The 23,557-nt window shown below is 36.0% G+C and overlaps 2 protein-coding genes across 2 annotated transcripts; both read right to left on the bottom strand.

The window, feature by feature from the left end:
• On the bottom strand, positions 7,701 to 8,636 carry LOC18791619 (ethylene-responsive transcription factor ERF014). Its single transcript, XM_020564876.1, has one exon. The coding sequence runs from the start codon at positions 8,634 to 8,636 to the stop codon at positions 7,701 to 7,703; it is 936 nt and encodes a 311-aa protein (XP_020420465.1).
• LOC18791311 (AP2-like ethylene-responsive transcription factor AIL5) lies at positions 16,964 to 21,031 on the bottom strand. The gene is made up of 9 exons (XM_020555641.1): positions 20,281 to 21,031; positions 19,748 to 20,165; positions 19,500 to 19,582; positions 19,064 to 19,072; positions 18,713 to 18,801; positions 18,533 to 18,606; positions 18,365 to 18,415; positions 18,212 to 18,288; positions 16,964 to 18,122 (listed from the first exon to the last, which is right to left on the bottom strand). The coding sequence occupies exons 1-9, from the start codon at positions 20,402 to 20,404 to the stop codon at positions 17,401 to 17,403; spliced, it is 1,647 nt and encodes a 548-aa protein (XP_020411230.1). The 5' UTR covers positions 20,405 to 21,031; the 3' UTR covers positions 16,964 to 17,400.

A 23,557-nucleotide genomic window follows, 5' to 3' on the forward strand; every position in this document is an offset into this window, starting at 1 on the left:
ATTCAAGGTCATGTGTTTCGTGATACCATATTTATTTCGTCAAATATGACACTAAATTTTTGGCATTGACAAATTTGAGTATTAATTCCTTTATCATAAAAGACCAAGAAAACTATAAAAATTAGATCTAAGTTCCTTGTGCACCTTTAATTTTTTTTTCACAAAATTTTCAAAAGTTCAATAATTTAGAATGTTGTAACTTTCATCAAAATATAAAGTGCTTCTTTAACAAGTACATGTGTTGAGAGTGTAAGCATTTTCTGAAAATTAGCATTTAGCAGAAAAAGTTTGTAAGTGTTTTTGAATCATAAAAGCTTTGCTTCTCTAGGAATCACTTCCAAGTGTTTTTTCCATGCTTGGATATTTAATAAAAATTCCGACGTTCTTCAAATGAGCATAATTACTTTCTACAAAAGCAATCATAAATGACTTTTCTTAGAAAGCACTTTTATGACTTAGAATTTTTCTACCAAATGCTGTCAGAAACGCTTTTGACATAAAGCCATTTCAACATTTCCATAAGCAGTATGAAGCATGACCCCAAATTAAGAATACATTTCGTGAGCTTAGTACTTCTGTTGCAATCATTGTTTACCTAAATTGATTGCAAGAATTATCTGCTGACATTGATATGAATTATATACACATGCTGTAGGGGAAAAGGAGAAGATGGAGAGAGGGGGGGGGGGGTTTTATTTATATATGGTAATTATTGGTGGTATTGCATGGTGACAGATGATGCTAAATTTAGAGTTGATTTAACAGCAATGGATAAGATTGGATGTAGTGTCGTCTTCGCGTAAGTCATGTAAGTTCACGGCACGTAAACATGTTTTGCTTTTGAGGGCAAGGACGGTCGGTCGTGACTCGTGACTCACTTAAGCCATTATTTTATTTTATTTTGAAATTACATAGGATTTCCCAACATTTTCTTTTTCTTCTTTTCAATTTTCTCTTTTTATATGGCAGTTAAAATTCGTTTTAATTTTTAGAATATTGAGATCATATGTTATTATTTTCTTTGTTTCATTATTTAAAAAAAAAAAAAACCTTCATTTTTCCAAAAAGTTATCATGGTCAATGTATTTGTTTGAAGGCTTAGTTATTAACACTACACTCCTTTAAAATTGATGATTTTATTAAAAATATTTCTTCAAACAACAAAATTAATTCAACGATTAGACCTTATGGGTGTATGTGCAATCTAACATTTGAGGTTAATATTGTCATTTAAAGCAATTTTTTGATGTTGCCAACAATTTTTAGGTGCAAAATTAACAGAATGGGTTTTGTGAAAACAATTTGACACCTCAATAGGTGTTTGCGTATTTTTGAAATTTGAAGAGATTTTATGAAAACACCAAACTCAAGAGGTGTTAGTGTAAATAACTCAGCACAAGGTCACATTGTCAAACTTTTTGTTTCAACTTTGAAGGCAGCTGATCAAACACCACATTGACCCTAAGATCGTAGAGTCATGTTAGCTGGGCTTGATAGAATACAATATTTTCTCTCAACAAACCTTACAATACAAACTCTCTCTTGACTAATATAGTGCTAATCCAACAAACCCTCAACTAATCCTAGCCTAACTGATGTTTAACAAACCAACCATAGTGCCAGCTCATCAAGTTGACTTCGTCAACTTATATATGGATTCCTATCAGGGTTGGAGGTGATAAAAACTTACCTCCTCTTTCCAAGAACATCACAAGGTCTTGAAGTTATGAATATCCAGAAAGGAAAAAAAAAAAAAGCTTACGACATAGAATGGGCTACACAAAGAACAATGGAAAATTCTGCCCGGTCGGTCCGGTTAACCACACCACGTTCACCCCTAATTGTCTGTGTGGTATCATTTTCATACAAATAAAGCTGAAAAAATATTAAGTAGAAAATTCTATGCTTCCCATGATAAATAATAAGAGGATGGTGTTACATCATGGTTCACCATATATATATATAGACAATCGGAAACCTTTTTGATGTTCAATTGTGTCTTATAAATTTTTTTTCAAAAAAGTACTAAAATTTGAATAATTCAATTGAGTGTTCAGATGATATAGAATTCAAGTGATTTTTTGTAGAGATGATCTTTGAATGAGTATATACAAAATAGACAGTTTGGATTAGTGAAATACAATACGTAGTGGGCTCTGCAAAAATGTCTCTCAAATAAGCTAATTTGAAAAATCCCTCAATAAAAACTATATATATATATATATATATATATATATCCAAACCTAGTTCTCATGTGCAATAACATTTTTGAGCAGTTGAAGAATTGAAAGATAAACTATTTTATTCTTTTCAATTATATATTTGAGAAAGAGACGTATGCCTAACAAAGCCATCAAAAGATTAATTATTGGAGATAAGGGGGAAGGAGATGCGCTAATTGGGCGCCGACAAATTAAGATTTTGTCATAAAAACGCCATACGAAATGGTTGGATGAAATTAAAGAGGTTGTGAATATTCAGCTATGTTTGTTTTCTTCTGGGTGTTAGGAATCAATTATCAAACCGACTGCTTTGCATTCGACCAAAAAAAAACAAAAACTGCTTTGCCACATGGATTCCTAGAAATGGACTGGACGGAGTGATTGGTGTGGTAATTATACCGGTTGATCATCTACTCAACCCCCTCCGTCGTACAAGGATATTATTATTCAACAACTTAGCCCCCGGCTAGTATTGTATTCTAATTGTAACTTTTATATACATTATTGGTTCATTCCCGATCAAATTGAATTTTCACGGTTAATAGTTGTTTAATATAGTATCTTTGCAAGCGGTCATGAGTTCAATTCATGTTCGTCATTTCTTCGTAAGTTAACTTGGTTTTTTAGGGTTATGATAGACATGCACCAATCTATCTGTCAATATATAAGATGAACTTTCATATGAGGAAGTATGTAAGTTTGATATACATTGTTGGCCTATTTTCCAACAATGATAAGATACTAATTCTCACAGGGCTAAGAGCATATGTTAGTTTTTAAAATGTCTTATTTATAATGTCCATCTAATGGTTTAGAAGCCTTATAAAAGAAGTGGACGCTTTAACACAATGTCTTCAAGTATAATTTTTGGTTGATAAATTAAAATTGAATCTTAAAAGGTTTGTAATTTGTAAACCCGAATAATGCAAATTATATAATTTAGCTATGAATTTAGTGGTATTTTTCTTCTTTCCCGGCATTAGAAGAGGCCCCAAATTTGAATTCTCATCTCTCATTGATTAAAAAAATAAGTACTAAGTACTTGAACATTAAGAGAAAGGGCAATGGTCAATGAGGTCCAATCCAATGAAAAATAACCCTAACTTGCAAATCAATAGTCTTAAATTCAAATCTTATAGCACCTTGACAGTATGTGTGAGAAAACTCCCCTCCTCAATTTCGATGGTTGACAGAGCAAGGGCAATGGTTGAACTAGCTTGACTGCTAGTATTGGAGTGTTATTATTTGGATTAGGTATAGATAATGTTTAGAATAAATTACTCCTTGGAAAAAGTAGTCACCTGCACTTTAATTAAAGCCACCATGTGTGGCCTTGTAAACGAACCATATTTGCATGTTACCTTCACTTGCGGAGACCCGTTGCACTTTCACTGCAACATGGAGTTTAATATTAGTTACTTCCTTCCCGCAGACAAGGCGAAAAATATTAACACCACCATGCTGACGGTAAACTGGTAATTTCCAGTTTGCTCTGCACTGAAACTGCAGCTGGTAAAGTAAATAATAATAATAGGAACAAGAAATTCATTAAACAACAACAAATCCACTACCTCAGCCACTTGGAGGAGCAAATGGTTTTATATGTGTTGTTTCCTTTCATCTATGTGGTCCTTGTAGACAATTAATTAATTAATTATTAATTATGAAATGATTGCATGGTTTCATGGGAATGGCAATTGCGTTCTTGTGTGTGATTCTGGGTTGTAATGATATTACGGGATTATTCAATTTCTCATGTGTACTTAGAGACCAGCACTATGCTGCCGACACTGTTGCCCTTGGTATAATATGTATGGACGATGATGTTGATATTTCACACATTTTAGAGTATGATATCAATAAATATCTACTTATATTATAACACGAGAATAATAAAAAAGAAAAAAAAAAAAAAAAGAGGGTTAGTGTATGTCCATAAATGATGATAAACTATTATCCATAAGAGTGTGTAAAGAATCATTGAGAGAGACCATCAAAGTGAGTGGCGATTACTCCATTTATTTGCTTTTGGCTAAAAGTGCATACAAGACAGCATGATCAAGCAAGCAAACAGTTTCTTGAGTGCACTAGACGCCAGCTTTTGACAAAAGAATATCATTTTTTTCTTCCCAAGCCTACAAATTTTTGAGAGCTTGACGGCAGGGCAAGCTCTTACTTTGACATTTTCTATGCATTAGTTCATTTTCTTTAATTACCTCCATTGCCCTAGAGCTTAACACTACAAAAGTCTCATTTCCAAATAGTCCGATGGTGATGTTATTTATTAAATTATTACACTTACCAAAACACACCCTGAATTCCAAATACAAATTAGTCGGGTCAATTTTGGTACAAAGTTCAGACTCAAAGCCAAGAAAGTCATTATGACCATGCCGAAGTTTGGCAAAAAAAAACTTCCCTGTGTTCACGCCTCTCTTTAATCAATGATTAAGTCGATGAATTCTTTTGGCACAGCCTAATTCATGAACGTAGACAGTTCCTAGATCCCCCAAGAGGGATATTTAATTTCTGGTTTAAACATTGATTATGAGGGGCTGCAGGTCCTCATTACTTGAGCAATAGCTCAGAGGCCCATTCAATTTGGTCTTATCCAATGTCAAACCAACCAGTAGTTAGCGGGCTTGGCCTTGACCTGTATGAAACATGAAAACCCATTTCTTGCTTTAAACCATTTATTTAGGTAGTGAATTACCTCTTGCAAAAAATATTTAAAAAACGAAGAAAGAATATTACTGAAACTTGTTTATACAATATCTGATCGAGCATTATTGATAAAGATCCAACGGTAGGATGACGATCATGCATGTCAAAAGCCTATAGTGAGCTTGGAATCGCCTAACATGTGTTAAATTTCAGAGAGACGAATCAACGACGAACTACTAGCAACACCGTTATTATTCCGAACTTAACTACCTACATAGCCCAGTAGGTGTGGAGTTGTTATCACAAAAGACATTTGTGTCATTGGTATAGTTGAACCATTCATTATATGGTACGTATATTTGATTTTGTCAAGTTTTCGATATGAAACTTCATATTCTTCAATAACTTGTCCTTTGCAGAACCACGTGACCACACCGAACCTCCCTTCGGAAAGGGACGAGGCAGATACCTTCAACATAAGGAAAGAGCACAGCTCCCCTTCAGCAAGTCACATGTCGTGTCGCTTTGACCAAGGCACTTGCAGTGCCGCTAAACATGAGGGATGCATGTCGTTATGACAAGTGATTCTACTAGTATGACATTGAAGAAATCACAAGAGGTGCCTCCCACTCCTTGCCTATAAATAGGCACTCACTCCAATACACCAGATAATAGTTAATTTGTACGTGTATTGTTACTTTGTCGAATCAACTCATCAAATCACATTTGTGCTAATTCAAATATTGGAGTACCTTCGGCCGGTACCACATCGATACTAAAGTTCTTACCGTGCTTCTCTTTCCTACAAATCTCTGCATCAACTGCCCAGGAAGTCCCCGACCGAAAGCAGACTTACTTCAGTTTGGTTCCATTTTTGGATATAAAAAAACTGATGCTATAAAGAATAGGTAAGAGTAAAGCTAAGTGAACAGTATTTACTAATCTCATCCTTAACTTCATCTTAATTATTATCAGTTTCTGTTCATAGAGTTGTAACCCTATAAATACATCTACACCTGAATCGATCAAGCTTTCCCTAAAATTTTCCATTTGTATTAAGAATTCCTTATTTACTTCTATTAGAAATATAGTAAACAAAATGGATGGTAAACCTGGTTGAATTCATCTTATTGAAAGTATAAATATGTATAAATTATCATATGTACGTCATACACCATGTGATTGTGAGAATGTGAAGGTAAAGAGTCCCACATTGGAAAGTTGAGAAACCTAGCAATGATTTCCTTCAGTGATATGCGACATAATTTATCAAATTAACCTAAATTATAACATGTATACTATAACTAATATGCTATGCTGAATTTAGGGTATTGTTCCACATCGGCATGCATGTCACAGTGGTGTATGAGATAGACAGAAGGTTTTCGATCTCTGTGGCAAGTAGTTGTTTTTGAAATATATTGATGTAGGGTGATATATATGGCCAATTAGGAATTCGCACTCAAGCAAGTTGCTTCACACTAAAATAGCCAGCATGTTATTGTTTTCGATCTTTCAGCAGCAATCCAGAAAAGTAGCAAATTCAACCTTATGGGATCGACAGAATGTCTAGGATTTTTCTCCTGTTTTATTATTTTGTTTTCAAATTTTTGATAGTTTTGTTATTTATTTATGAATATTTAAGAATTGTTCAAGAATATTGGGCCTTTGTATGTTTAGAACTAAATGCAATTCATGCACCCTTTTCGTACTTGGAATTATAGTAGAGTAACATGTATTTGATAAGTATACAAATGGGAAAATGGAAATGTCTGCTACCCCTGCCATCTACTTCATTTTTCTTATCCATCGGATCTCTGCTATTCTTCAACGATTTTCTTCCCATGAATGTTGGAAACTTAATACAAAACACTACACCAAAGATATATACAGGTTAAGCAAGACGATCATTATCCGAATCGAGCTTATGGGGAAGTCATGGTGGCAATGACAAATTACTGGAGGTTTTTAACCCAAGTAGATGAATAAGCAAAACAAGTGTATGAATTTGCCTAGACAAAAGATATCATCAAAAACTTATAGCAGCTTGCCAAACAAAGGCCGCCTGACATAATTATTGGCCCTAGTGGCAGGGTTATGACTGGTTTTAGATTCGACATATTTACTAATGCATTGTTGAAGTTGATGCTCATGAGGTGGCCATGGTGTGTCAACTTTACTAATTAAAATATCAGAAAATATAAACCCTGCCTGATGAAGATGCCGTAGGGTGCATCAACTTGCAAGATTTGCAGTACTTTGTTGTGCTGATGCTTTCATTTGGACTGAAGAGGGACCTCATCAATGGCTAAGTTCAATAATCCAGGAGATAGAGATGTACTGCACCTTTTTATTCTTGTCACTTATCTATGTGTGATGTTGGTTTGTTTGGAATGCGCCTTTAATTAAAACTCTAAACAATATAAAAAGTACACGAGACTTGTCTTCTACTTTGATTTTAACTTATTCCTTGACATTAACACCAAACTTGGTCATTTCATTTGGAAACAGACAATATCTCATGATCTAGTCATTAAAATCTTTTTATTCCTCTCTCTCTCTCTCTCTCTCTCTCTCTCTCTCTCTCTCTCTCTCTCTCTCTCTCTCTCTCTCTCTCTCTCTCTTCTGTACATTAATTCCTTTGATGCAGCACTTTTCTAGCTTTGAGACATCACTCATCACAACAGCATGCAACAACAACAAACTTCTCATTGGCTAACTTATCAGCCTTTGTGAAGAAGGCTTATCCATGTTGCCCTAGTTTAATTGGCAAAGAAGTACGCTTGCATATATCTTGACATGCACCCTCCTGCCTTAGTTTGAAGTTTCTCCATTAATATTATTAAATGGAGATCCAGTGCTAAATGTTGGAGGCACCATGACTGAAGAAGAAACCTTGAACCTCTTACTCCTTGACCCCTCCTCACTATCATCATCACCAACACTAATCCTACTGCCCATCTGATTATCTGGGCTATCTATCCACCCCATAAGTTGGTCCATAATGTTCCCTTCCCCAATTTCAGACCCTTCTGAGTCCACCCCGGCTTGCCTGAACCCGTGAGCCCACTCCGCACTGCAGTCTGAGATACTAGAGCTTTCCCAAGAGGAAGGCTCAGTACTAGTACTACCTTCTCCGTTATGAGGCACAATGATGCTAGGCTGCACCACTTTCTCGATATTCTTCATATCAATTGAAGGGTTTATTGGGTTTTGGTATTGGTATTTCCTGAAGTGGAAAATACTTGCAAAAGTGAAGTGATCACTCACCCTACTCTTGGATGACTTGTTATGATCACTACTCCTAGCCATGATGCTTTGGAGGTTCTTGCTTAACTTGGCCTTTAAGGAAGAGAAGCTAAGCCCCCCTGTGCCGCCATGTCTGCCATCAGACCCCGACATAAAGCCCCCATTGGAAACAGAAGAGACCAATGGACTTGAGTTGGGGTTCGTAGCAGGCCCTGGAGACACAAAGTTGGTACGTGCGTTTTCGCCACGTAGGGCTCTGGCAGCTTCATCATAAGCTCTTGCTGCTTCTTCAGGTGTGTCATAAGTGCCTAGCCATAGCCTCACACGTTGAGATGAGTCCTTGATCTCAGCTACCCATCTTCCAGACGGCCTTTGCCTAACCCCAACGTACCTTCGAAGTGCGGTTTTCGTAGTTGATGGGGATTTGGTTACCATGGTTTTGTTGTTGGTGGGGCGGCTGGTTGCAGTTGTAGTTTTTGTGAGTACTTCAGGTCCTGCCATTCACAATACAGATTTTTAGCTAGGGTTTCTAGCTAGGAGCTCGTGTAGTATTGGAGCTTTGATTAGGCTTTTCTCTAGAGTAGCATGTGAAAAACACATGGGGTTGGGTTGGCACTATATATAAGGTTTGCTCCAAGAATTGATGAATATTAGTTTATTATAGGCATATACCCATCTCTATTATTTTTTTGTCTTCACCTTCATCCCCTGTCCAATTTTATATTCTTAACCGTGTGCATGATTTACTTCCAACTTGCCTTAGCTTGGCTTAATAAGCGTGAGCTTGGCTAGCTATAGCTGCTAAACACTTCAAAAGCCCTAATCCTTAATGATTAATGATTCAACAAAACACTCGATGTTTGTGGGATTAATAAACTCGAGCACCAAATACTTCATCAATATTGAGTGTCTCAGTCTATCCGTTGATTCCGTTTCTACCATATAGCATATTGATATTGTATATCGAATCGATCCAAATTACATATAACACACATGTACCAAGTTTAAGTTCATAATTTAACATCTAGAGTTTACTAAGATTTATGATTTTTGATATATATCACGTGGTGTATTAGATACACACAATAATTTCTTTGTATGTATAAACGTTCTGTGTATCAGTAGTAGGTATAACAACAAATCTGAACCTGTGGCTTAATCTTTAGCCGAGCCAAACCTGCTTGACAAAAAAAAATCGAAAAATACGTAGACAATCAGACACAAGAAAAGGCGGTCCGCGCTTGTCTGCTTGTAAATGAAGAACGGATTTGGAACGTTGGATTGGAATTTTAAAATCCGGCTGGTAAGTTGGTTTAAAACTTTATATATGTTGGATGATTGTTCATGACGCAAAGGAAACCCTCGGATTTTAGTACTTGGCGACTTGGAGATCCAATTATGGTAGGCCCCACCACTCCATACTTTGTCCTTTCTACTGTTTGTATTTTCCTTCCCAAAATACCCTTCACTTTCCACATATTGATTGGTTTGCCTTGGGACCATTGATTTGTTTTCCAGTGAGATTAGTGGGTTAATTGGACCTAAGTTTTGTCTTAATCTTGAATCCGTGGCCCTTGGATAGTTGGGATTAGGACTATAGTCGTTTGAGTGCTGCCATAGATTCCTATTATTTCATTCCTCTTCAGAGTGAAGTGGAGAAATTGGCAATTAGCATATCATCATCATTTTTTTTTTCTTATCCTTCTTTGCACATTACACATGCAAGAATGACACGTGGCACGTGCCATCTTAGCCAAAGAATCTGAGGGTTGAGGATGGTATTAAGTGGGGGAAAATATTTGTCATATTCTCTCATAAATGGAAACTCCTATTTTCATGTCAATTATAATCTAATATGTATATAGAAATTTTTCTTTTTATAATTTTTATAAATTATTTTTTATACATGTGTCAATTAATTGTGATTTGCCGAAAGAAAGAATGTCTCCTCGTAGCAAAAAGAAGCAAGCAGTGTCCTTAATTAACAAGCTTATATTGTGGTTGGTATGAAACCTATATTTAAGCGAACATGTTTCCTTAGCAGTAGAGAGTTGTACTTTCTAATCATCTAGGGTATTTAAATTGTCTGTTAATTGATGTTGTGTAGCAGATTCAATCATTCACAATTTTGCATGTCGATGTTATCAACAAAATGACTTGGTCATTCTCTGGATTGTAAGGAATGGAGTTTAGTTAAGCTTCAAGTTGACTGCTTTTGCTTCTTACTCACTAACCAACAATTGCATTGTATTTGAGAAAATGACAACATCATTGGCAATTTGTCAATTTGGCATTGCATAAAAGCTAACATTGGGTTTTAATGCTATAACTAAAGTTTCCAAAGGCATAAAGACATATACCGTGCCACTCTAGGGAGGGATAATATTATCATCTGTTGAGTGATATATGTCTGATAATAGTTATCTTGCAAGCTCTACATGCATGAGAATTAGGGTTTTGGTCAAAGCATGAGATAATTTCATTCAATCCAATTGAGACTTTAAAGAGTAGGCCAGTACAATAAAACCGCTTGAGCTATTTATGTAGTTTCTATTTGGATGGAGGGATTCTAAATTTATGGATTTAGATGAAATTATAAGGTAAAACTGTTTGTATAAACTATTATAATTCATGTATGCCAGGATTTGGATAAGAAAGAAAGGAAGAAAATAAAATATAGTTCAAATGATTCCTTCCATATATAGTCATTTCAAATCAATTTCAAATGTACTACATCTAAATGGATGAATGTATTTGAGGTCCATGAGAGCGGGGACGGGGACGGAGACGAGGACAGGGACGGGGCCAGGGCCCGAGCCACAGGGATATTTGAAATTGATTAGAACCGCATAAGATTGAACGTATTTGAAATAACAAGTGGACACATATACATATCTTAGTGTCGTGGCCACATGGACACATATACAAGTCTTAGGGCCGTCGCCACAGGTAACAAGTGGGCTTGCTTGCTCAAGGTGGCGAGTCCCATATCATACATTTTATTTTGACTTAGTTCAGATATAATGGAATTTTGAAGTAACACCTATTTATGTGGAACTTGGAAATGATATTTTTCTTGAGGTCAAATTGTGAATTTGAGATCATAGAATGAAAGTGCATCTTACGAAGAGTTCATAGCAAGTTTATGATGATTTTTTTGCTGAATTTTGGGTGTCGAGCCAAAGGAAAATTCGAGAATCCTAAGCGGCCGAATCCAAGTCAAGAGGCCCCAAATACTCGGTTTAGGGACTAGAGTGTGGTGATGTAGAATTGGTGAATGAGAAATGAGGATAAAAATAAAAATAAAAAAATGAAAACAGAATCTAAAAAATAAATATTTTAAAGTTATTTTCAAAAATCACCGTTATTTTGAAAACTAGTTTCCGTTTTCAACTATTATGAACACATGCTTTCATTTTTCCGTTGTCAAAAAACGAAATTTTTATCCAACGATCTGTTTTTAAAGTTTTCCCTCTTTTTTTTTTTTTTTTGTTTAAATCTTACTTTCTTTTTTCCTTTTCGTTTTTGTGGTACACAAAATTTTAAAGCATTTTTTTAAAGTTGATTTTGTTTACTTTTAACTTTCTCTTTTGCTTTTGTTTTTTTAACACTAGGTTTCTTGAAGATCAGTCATCTCGGATTCTCGGGTAATATAAATGACAAGTTTTTTTTGGGTAGGAGCATGGCTTATTTCTTATTGCCACGAAGAGGTCAATTGATAGGACGAAAAGGTTCCTTAGGTGAGGTCTTATTTCTTAACGGTTGAATCAGACTAATTAATTTGATCTAACGACTAACCAATTTAATCTAACAATTAAGAGATACGATCTTACTTAAGAGCGCTATATAAAGCTCTCACCATAGAATTCTTGAAAAGGGGGCGACCAAGGTTTTCTAATTAAGAGAAGATGTCCTGCAAAAAAAACAAGTAATAGAAGATGATACCCAATAGTCCTCCCCGTCTATTATGTCGAAGCCCATTAATAAGGTCACTAGGGCCACTAGACCCATGAAGTTTCATTCATGCACTATAGTAATTGGGTTTTGGGTTACATGATCTTTTTGTTACGATCCATTTATTTCCTTCTTCGATTCTTAACATTAATGGACTCATTTTTCACAAATGTAAAACGGGCCGTAGACCAACCTATACAATTCTTACAACTTACTTGACCCAAAATAATAATAATAATAATAATAATAATAATAATTCTTACAACTTACAGTTGATAAATCAAAAATGCCACAAAAGGTTTAAACTTCGATAATACTATACAATCGAATTCTTTTCCTAATTGTTTTTTTTGCTAACTTTATCACATGAAATAGGCCTTACATGGGTCACATGATATGAGCTCTAAATGGATTCCACAATATCATAAATCTTATTATGTGTGAGAGAGGTGAAAACAATTAGGAATTTGTAGCTTAAGTGGTGAATTAAGAGCAGTTATTCAAAAAAAGTTTTTTGAGGAGATATTCAAATTTTTTAATTTTTCTAATGTGGAATATTTTTAATGAGGAGAAAAACTTACTTATATCGGGATATCACCATGACTCTATCTCGAGTCAATCACCTATTGTCTTGTGTTTTAACTTTCCAACATGACAATATAACTTTCTGACATGACAATACGTGATTGGCTTGGAATACAACCACGATGACATCCCCGTTACATGTAAATTCTTCAACATAATGAGAGAGTTCGAGCCCCGTCCAACCAAAAACTAAAATAAAAACAAGAATAAACGGTTGAGATTGGAGAGTGAAGAGCACTAGAGAGTGAGGTTGAAAGGTCCATGTTGATGCATGTGTATTTTACCTAACAAAAAAGGGTAAAAAGAATAAACAATGAGAACAAACATGTAGAACAAGAAAATTTACAGCGTTTTGTTTGGGCTGGTCAATTATTGTACATAAATTAAAGAGGCTACTTGCCCTAGTGGCCACTATTAAAAATGGTAAAAGATCAATCTCCAGTCTCAAGAACCAGCTATCAACACCCACATCCTATCAATTTATCAATGAAAAAAAAAAAAAAAAAAAAAAAAGAAGAAGAAGAAGCTCTGTACATGAAGGTGAAGGAATATTGATTCGATTTCCCAAGTCCAAGTCCAACATTCAACCGCACACGTCGCCGAAAACCCCAGTCAGCCAGCACGTGCGGCCTCATTGCCCCATGATTATTATATACTTAGCGAACAGCATCCACAAATTATTACAATAATTACTCCCGCACAATAATTAAAGAATGTAAAAGGAAGAGTATAAAGCAATGTTCAAGATGGCTATTAGTCTATTATTACTAGCCCTACTTTTATTATTGTGTGCTTCAAATCCACGAGTACTCGTTCACATCTCCAAACACATTAACAAGGCTCATGCCGAAGATGTTATTTGGCTCCTTACATGTAAAGAGTCATTCTTTCCGTACAGACTAATCACAGTTTGGCACATATATGCAAATATAACAAAGAAAAGTTTATGCACACATGTTAAAAAGGAATAATTCCTTACGCGTAAAGAACCAAGTATTTTCCAGAAGGGAAGCTATCCTATATCTTTTTAATCATTGATTAACAAAAACAAACAGTGTTTTTGGTCTCTAAGATACCGATTATTCTGTATTAACAATTGGATGAGTCAGTCAAAGCAACCCAAAAAAAAAGTAAGAGGTGGGTGTGGCCGACATAAACTTGGTTGTAGGCCAAAAGAGAAAGAGAGGGAAACAAGGATGGAGACTGAAGTTCAAAGAAACAAGGGGAAAGGGTCCCCCCCAAACAGCCCCACAAGTCTTTTAAAGGGGATAAAGAAAAGGTAAATATAATGTAGATGGATGATCATTTGCAGAATTTGACTAATATTTCTTGCATTTTAAAACGTAGCCTTTTCAGGTAATGTCATGTGCTGCTGAGTGGTGAAGTGGTGGTGGCCTTCAATTTTGAAGACAAAGTTTTTGGTAGACATGCATGCAGATGCAGTACAAAGGGTTTGGTGCCCTTTCACTTATTTTTTAATTTGCAACGTTTTTCTTGTACATTACAAAACTTTTAAATCACTAATATTCGGGTATTGGGTCCACTTTTCTATATGCTAGCTTGAGCTAGCTAGCGCTCATCACTGAGATTCTTCTCTTTTCTTTTGTGTTTTTTTTTTCCCTTTTAATCAAAGGGCCATCCAGTACTAGAGACAATCATGGTATATTAGTTTTGGCTTGATTGCAAAGTACTGGATTTCCTCCATTAATTTTGTACAAGAATTTCTAGAATTCAATGAAATGCATAGCGAAGAAAAACATTAATTTTTCAACGAAGTCTAGCCTAGTGGAAAAGGGCATCAACTTGCAGTCTCAGGTTCGAACCATTATAGTATCTTTGATAATGTGTGTGTTAGAAACCCCCTTCCCCTAGTAGTTCTTTTATATAAAGAAATTCTAAGATTGCATTTATAATTCAGCCAAAAAAGCCACTAACCACAAAGGGCCAATATAAATTAGTCACAAATGGCCATTATAATAACGAAGTGATCTAATATCAAAGTTAAGACAATTTAGGACTCCTCCATTAAAAATAGATAAAACTTGAAAAAACCAAGCCATAACAGTACGAATAAAACTCTCACAAAAGAGAGGTTGCTTACTTCAAGGAGTTTAAAAAATCAACAGCATCTCCGAGAGTTACTCAAAGTATCTGATTTGAGTTCAATATGCACGAGCATGATAACATGAATAAGGCACGGGGGACCACATTTGCAGACCCAATAAGTTCATTTGTATCACATTTTTACATTTATTAAAAACGTGATATATAATATGGTATGTTCACGTTAATTCGTTAATAATTAATATAGTTTAATTTAAATAAATAAAAATTACGTCAGTATTTATTACGAAAAATAACACATCAACCGTCACACGATAGTAATTAGCTAACAACGTGATTCTTTCTCTGATACAAGTATAGGAGAAGAATTACTAGGACAATATGTTATGCTGCTGTCAAGAGGCAACTATCCCTCCCTATTGATAGGTATTGCCTATAAAACTACTCACTAGCTAGCCCAACACAACACTTTAATTTGTCGAAACTCAAACATCAAAAAAGAAAATATATATATATATATATTTGATTGACACAACATTTGAATCATTCCCGACAACTTTCTTCCTTAACTTTTGTTTTGCAGATTGCAAGACAACTATCTTAATCAATATGTTTGACCAATATTTGGGCCAATCCTAGACAATAGTTTGGGTGTCATGATCGTAGACTTAGCTGAAATTGTACATATTGGACCATTGTGACGCCCAGCTTCCTATACTATTCATACAATGCAAATTTTTTTAATCGATACATATATCCAGAAGCTATACAACATTCAATTGTTGTTGCATTAGGTGAAGCCGCAAGGCAAATTCGGCACACAATCTTATAATCCAAGATGACGCCATAGAGTTTAGTTATTACATTCTCCAATGGCCTGAAACTAAGATCTTCATGTATCGTTCATTCAGAATTTGGTGTGGTTTTGGGAAGGAAAAGCCATGACCATTGACAAATCTTGGCTAGAAATAATTCCAATTCTCGTATTGCTCTTTATCGTTATAATCAGATATATAACATGTTATGTTGTTAAACTATCAAAATATTATATTTATATCGATAATTACGAAACTATTACCCGACGTAGTTCGAATCTCCCTCTCAGAATTAGGGCTTTGAATTGAGTCTATAGTTTTTAAGCAGTAGTGATTTATATATTCTGCACCTTGAAGTAATGCATCTCATGCACACTTGAACGAGTTTATGTGTGTATGCATATGTATGGTCAAACCTCAACATTATGGTCAAAGATGAGGGGAGCTAGGTGGTTCAAATATCTAATGGGCGCCGAAAGATGCAAAGGAAAGGACTGCATGCCATCATCTTATGAGAGACAAGAAAAGACAGGATTCTTTATATTCGGGAGCTGATCAACCAAAAAGCTCACCCCAAAACATGCAAGATGGGTTTTGTTCTTGTCCTCTTGCATATTATTATCATCTTGTTAAAGTCTGTTATCTTAATTTTGGCTTTCTCACTTTTTGGTCAAGCCATTCTTGCCCAACAGTCTTTACGACTCAAAAGAGTGGAACGCCTTTTTTGCATATACAAGAGAATTTTAGGCAAAAGTAAAGCTACCAGGAATCAATCTAATTGAGTATTTATTGTTACTTTTCCAGAATTATTTGTATTGATTTGAGTTGCTAAAGTATATAATAAAGTCATTTTATCCTAACCAAAACCTCCCTAATAAACTTTTATAAGTATTGATAATTTAGTACGAGCATGTACTCTCTGTGGGGTCAGTTTCATATATATATATATATATATATATATATATATTTTGGAAACATTTTCTTTTTCCATTTTGTTGTCAATTTTTGGACTAATAGTTCATGTGAACTTCGAATCCCAATATTTCATCGTGAACGACATACAATCGATGATGTTTATGTTATGTTGTCAGATTGGAAATTTAACGATTGATAAAGTTGATCACAAGAGAACACTAAGAAGCATGTTCTACAGTTTACTTCACTGTTTTAGTTGAGAGGAGCGGGACTCCTAAAGTTTGGCCACTCAATTATTCATTATCCCTTTTTGAGTTGAGAGGAAACTTCTCTATTTACGTTTCATTGTCCTATTTTTTCTCTTTCTTCATATTACTTAAGAGAGAATGAAGTGTGGAAATAGGAAAGTATTTCTCCTTTGAGTTGCGCTCCCAGACTGGATTTATTCTCCTCCTAAACATTACGAGAAATTAACATAATTCATACAAAAGAAACTTTTGAAATAGATATTTCTTTTTCATTCATTTTTTTTTTTTCACATGGAAAACTTGTGTGGTAGTAACAAGCAAGAACAAAGGATTACAAAAGGATTTCTTTTTCATTATACCCATATATAGAATCATGTCAGTAGAAAGAAAAAGAAAAAGCTAAAAGAACAGAAAGAAAAAAAAAATTACAAAAAAGAAAAGGTAAGAAGCACCATCTCAGCAAAAGAAGTAGAGTTAGTACAGTGTGAGCTGAGCTCTCCTGTGTCAAATTATGACCTATGCCTGTCAGTCCATCTCATCTCTGATTCAACTAAAGTTTTTTTGACCCCCACATGTGCATGCAAACTCCAAACATTGTCTTCTTCCTTTTGTCCTTCCTTCACTTTTCATAGTTTTTTTGTAGAGGTCCTCATCTTCATCTCCTCGTGATCTCAGCTGCTAAAATTATTCCATGCCAAAAATTGGTGTCTGAAAGAGATTGGTCTTTGCATGGGTCTGAAATGTGTGAAGACTTGGCCCAATCCAGCTTCCATAACCAGAAGAAGTTTCAAATCCATTGTTGCTATTTAAAGCAATGGGTGTAGCAAATGGGATTGAATTTGTACCACTTGTACTTTGGTCTTGTTGTTGTTGTTGTTGACCATGGGCATTGTAATTACCAAAGTACCCGTTGTTGGTTTCAGAGGGAGAAGTGCTAGAGGTGGCTGAGACTGAGAAGTCCATGTTGAAGGGTATTTGTGAGGAATTGTTGCCATAGGGCACATTGGTCGTACAAGATTGGAACAAGGATGATGGTGCAACTGAGACAGGGCTAGGGTTCTTGGCATTGTGGTGGTACCCAAAAATGTTGGACCAGTAATCTGTTGATGGGTCTTGTTTGATGGGAATTGCGAAGCTCAGTGTGGAGGAACTAGGCTGCTGAGATGCAAAGGTCACAGAGGATGCAGAGGAGAGATCTCGATCGTCCGCTGAACGGTTACCTTCGATGCTCTTGCTATCGGAGTCCGACGAGTTCTTCGATTTTCCGGACATTCCTCCTATGGGAAGGTTGCTGTTGGCAATGCTCTTCACGTCGTAGCGGCCCATGTCGAAGTTGGTCACGGCGTTTAGGCCTCTGAACTTGATGGCAGCAATGTCATAGGCCTCAGCAGCTTCTTCTTGGGTGCCTGTTCAAAGCAAAAATTAAAGTCTTCATTAGTTAACAACACAAAGTCTTGATTGTGAAATTTTTAAAAGGAAAAAGTGAAGGACTTACTGAAAGTGCCAAGGTAGAGGTCTTTGTTGCCTGCAACCCTTCCTATTCTTGCCTGCCATCTACCATGTTGATGGTGCCTGAAATAAAATATTGGATTTTAATTAGATGAAAAAAAATATATATATTAATATCAACAAAAGGTAAACTACAAACCTTGTGACCCCCCTGTAAATAGAAGCTCCTCTAGAAAATCCACTACTTTTCCTGCAATATAAAAAATAACTATAAAAAAAAACCTCTAAAAACCCAGCAACAAGAAAAAGTATTAATTTTAAATTTTAAAAAAAAGTAATCGACAACTTGTAAATATTTATTATTTACCTTCGAAGAGAAGCGACAAATTCCTGCCTAGTCATGTTCTTCATCTCATTCAGTTCCCTCTCATAGTTAGAAACCTTCGAAATTGATGACAAAGTTAGATCAAAGCTTTTCAAGAAGAAAAAAAAAAAAAAAAAAAATCCTAAACTGAAACATATATTGCATGCCGGCCGCTGATCTCACCGGAAAGTTTGTGGTTGTAGTCGGACCCCAGTATTTGAGAGCTGCCAAGTCGTAGGCTCTTGCTGCCTTTTCTTCTTTATCATATCCACCTATAAATATTATTACAAAACAATTTCAATAATTTAGATAAGTATTTATTTAATTTAATTACTTTTTCATAAATAAAAATCTGAGCCATGATTTGGTGCATTCGTGCAAAGAATATTTTTCTGATACAGTGACCAAAATCTAGAGTGAATCTATCTAATCCAACTAAAACTTGATCACGATCCATCCTTGTACTTGAAAATAATGATTTTAATTAATAATGGGCAAATAGTTATATAGAAAAGGCCACCAGTAAAAACTCACCCAAATAAACTGCAGAGAAGTTGATGATGATGATGATGATGATGATTAAAGCATATCCATAGCAGCAATCATTTGCGTCATGTACATGCCACAAAAAAGCAAACCCACATCAGAATCTTCACCACTCATGAAATTAAACACAATGTGCACGATAGCAGAGCCGGCTGCTTTGTGCCTAGTGTGCGCCTTAGGTGCCACAGACCAGAAGATCTAATCTCAATCTGAGGTCTGAGCCCTTCTCTGCTCATTTGCTCTGAATGATCGGGACCGTTGCCAGAGCTAGACCCAGTAATGGATCCAGTGGACCCATTGGATTTAAAGCAACTGTCGTACACCTTAGGCGCACGTTAGAATCAAACAGGGGCGAAGAACCTTAAAACCCTAGGAAGATTGGTACATGGTGAGGAAAATAAAAAATGAAGAAAATGGAAATTACCTTGTCTGCCTTTCCTACTTTGTCCTTCTCTTCTGCAACTGTTATCCCACAGATGCGCTTCATATCTTCCGGTCCACCTGTGCCTAAAAATTCAAACCCACCACCACCAACCCCAAAATAAAAATTATCAATAACAATAATAATAAGCAAATATTCTCAAAAATAATTATAGATACATAAAAATTCATAAAGATATCAACTAAACTTCTTGTAGCTGAGGCGGTTAAGAGCAGTTATTTCCTTTTTACCTTGTTACACCGCGGTAAATGGACGTGCGTTGGCCGAAGGTGTCGGCGGTTTTTTTGGGGGTGAGTTCGGATGAGGCGAGAGGGACCAGGTTTTGGGGTTTGGTTGTTTGGACACTGGAGGCGGCAGCGGTGGCGGGGCTGGAGAAACCGCGGAGGAAACTAGCGGCTATGGTTTTGAGTTCGGAGTCGTAAATCTCGTTTTCGGACAAAGCAAGAGGAGCAGTTTGTTGGTGATTATGGTGGTGATCAGCAGCAGCACTAGTACCAGAGAAGTGAGCGAGGGAGGTCGGTGTGGCGGTGGAGCCGCCGAGAAAGTCCTCGAGCTTGGGGCCGCGAACGCCGGAGCTGAAGATTGAGAGGTCGGTTGGAGAAGGAGGAGTTGCACCGCCAGGGTTTGAGTGATCTTGTTGTTGATGAGCTGCAAGAGCAAGAACATGAAAAATAGTTGATGTTAAGTTAAAATAGACTTGGGTGAATTTAATTAGAAAAAATAGATTAGTAATTATTTAAGAGAGAGAGAAATTTTTGGGGACCTGAAGTCTGAGAGGGGGAGGAGGTGAAGGCCTCGAAGAGGGAGAGATCATGGGAAGGGTGACGGTGATGAGAGTGGTTGGAAAGAGAGAAGCCGAGGAGCCAGTTCTGAGGAGAAGAATCCATGTTTTTTGAGTGTTCCAATTTGTTTTGATGATGGTGGAAAGAGATGTATGTGTTGGGTTGTGGGTTTTCTTTGTCTTTGGAAATAGAGCAAAATATTCAGAGACGTGTGGGTTTTTTTTCTTTCACAGAAAGAGAAAGATAGAGAGTGAATGTCAAAGTTATAAGGTAAATGGGAAGGGTTCAGTTCGCTTTGAGACACAGATATTGAGGAGGTGATATTAGCAGAAGACTTAAAGACTAGAAGTAGTAGTAGAACTTTGATGGGGTGGATGAAGAAAGAGATGAACGAATGAATGAAATAAAAGAGGGAGGAGGAGAGAGAGAGTGATATTTAGGGTTGCACGAGGATCGAGATTCTTTTGTTTTATGAGTAAGGGGAGATTAAATAGTAGAATAAATGGGGAGAGAGAGAGAGAGAGAGAGAGAGAGAGAGAGCAGAGAAAGCAAAGTGGAAGCTTTTGATGGGATGACTGAGCGGTGTGTGTGTCTATATTTCTCTCTCTTCTCATATCATCTTCTCTTCTCTTTTGGGTCTGTTGACCGAAGAAAGCCATTACTTTATTACATGATTTTTGAGAGAGAGAGAGGGAGAAGAGAGAGAGGGTATGTGATGTGTATGAATGTGGGGAAGCAAGAGGGAGAGAAAAGAAACACCGTGACCCATAATAGTAGGACACTCGTAAATAAAATCATTTCAGATCCTCCCTTCCTTTGCCGCGTGTCATTTCTTTTTGTCCCTCCCTCCCTCTGTAAAAATATACCTCCTCTCTTCCTCATCCTCTTGATTTGCTTAACACCGAAGCCTCATGCCAGGACAACTCGCACCTCTCGGGCGCCCTTCCATTTTTAACCACAACTATGATTTTGGGGCTGCCAGCCATGTGTCAAATGTCACGCCAGTTGCCCTTCAGTCTTGTTCTGCCCTCATCAGCCCTTTTTAAGGCTTTTGTTATATATTTGAACATTTTGCTTCTTGGCAACCATCTTCAAAGAGAATCTTATACAAAATTTATTATTAGGCAATTTCATTGTTAACAATTTGATATATATACGTTCAAAATGCTCATAGAACATAAGAAGAGAGACGAAGAACGTGACCAAGATGCCAGTGGGGGAGATGTCATTATAGCTCGGCATATTGCTTGCTACGTGACCTTATTAGCATCCAAACAATTCAGAGAGAGAGAGAGAGAGAGAGAGAGAGAGAGAGAGAGAGAGGCGGGGAGAGACGGTGGGAGTGGTGGCATTGTCTGCGAGAGGATAGATTTGGTAATGGCATCCACATGCGTGCATGTCATCTCAACGACACGTGTACTCTACAAAATAATATCAATTATTTATAAATGTGATGCGTACGTGTCATGCTGCATGCATGAAACCAAAATGAAATCGGATTGTGAATATTAATTCATATCTTTACTATGAGTCTTTATTATGACAAGCAATTATAGAGCAAGCAAGAGCAGGGTATGTGGTACCTGAAGCTGCTGCTATACATGCAGCATGATGCATTATCGCTCAACTTAATTTGGTTTTCAAATTATTATTGGGATCTCCTTGGTGGTGTTGGGGGCCATGCCTCTCTCTCTCTCTCTCTCATACACACACAATATTATTTATATAATTGTATTCTTCCTATAGCTACCTAGATTGTCAAATTCTAACATGGGGTTTCATTAGTTATGTTGCTAGATGTAAATTTGGATAATTGATGATGTAGGTGATGCGTGTTTTAGATTCACAGTTTGGTAACATTACAATTTTTTTTTAGAGATAATTTTACTTTGATACGATTAGCATTAACTAATTTCTTACGTAATGTGACCCAATACTAAAAGGTAATCATATAAGATTTTAAAAGGGTATATACACACAAATTAATGAGAATAATTTCATTGTCACATATAATTGGTCTAGTGTCATATATTAAAAATTGCTTTCATTTCTAGAAGATATGTATTGATGTGATGATTTATTTTTTCTTGGATAAGAGAGTACACGATTCGAAAAGTTATAAGATCTTGTGATATTCTAATTGTAGCCTCTAAGGTATTGTATAACATGCGGAAGAAAAGTTGAAGTATGTTGCTTTTGGACCAAAGTTTATTGGATGTGTGTTACATAGCTCACATGTGGCAATTAACTACAGAAAAGTTCAATACATATTTACCACATACACCAACTTAATCATTACTTTGATGTGATAACAAAAGCACACTTGAAACTTATTGGAATTAAGTTATTCTCTCACTAATTTGCATCAAGGAAACAACAATCCATGAAATCTCAAATCTTTCTTACATAATGTTCCATTATTTGTTCTCTCTCTCTCAAATGCCAAATTTTTTTTAGAGATAGTACTTTTTGCTATCCGCGGCCAATAACGCAATGACATATATGATAATTTTTTCACGTATCATTGTGTTGTTAGCTGAGAATAACAAAATAGTGATATTCCATTATAGGTAAATTTTCTGCTTCCGGAAGCTGCAGCCACATGGCCCCAACTGTTAAATATATATTTTGGTCTGGCCAAGTGTTAAATATATCCCTAAGGCATAGTGAGTGAGGGACAAGACCAAGTTGACCAACCACCCAATCGAAGCTGCGGGACAAAGCAAAATCCACATGAATGAGAAAGTAATTAAAGAAAGAAAAGATTAGGTACATAATGCAAGGTGGGCAGACAAGGGCAGAGCCTCAAAACCCGGATAAGAGCTCAAACTGCTTTTACACTAAGCAACCCCCCACAAGTGTACAAAAGAGTGCAATGCAGGTGAACGAGTATTGAAGCCTCGAAACTCCTGCCACTATATTACGATATTTTTAAAGTTTTGAGTTCAATCTGAAATCAATTAGTTAAAAAAGTAAATCATATTTAATTTGCTTATTAAACGAAAGTGGTGGAAACATTGCATAATCTTTTGTAAAGATGAAAATGACTCATTACGCTATATTACGATATTTTCCACATATTAAAAGAATATATAAAAAATAAAATAATAATAGTAATACTAAAAGAAGAGAAAGCAGAGATTGGCAGAGAGTTCGGCTGAATTTGCATTTGTTTTTTCTTTCTTTATAGTAAAAGCTGAACAAAAAAAATATTGGTATGAAATTGGCTGGCTTTCATAATTGAAACCCCAAATTTTG

Source organism: Prunus persica, chromosome G1 (genome assembly GCF_000346465.2).
Source record: "Prunus persica cultivar Lovell chromosome G1, Prunus_persica_NCBIv2, whole genome shotgun sequence".
Lineage (NCBI taxonomy): Eukaryota > Viridiplantae > Streptophyta > Magnoliopsida > Rosales > Rosaceae > Prunus > Prunus persica.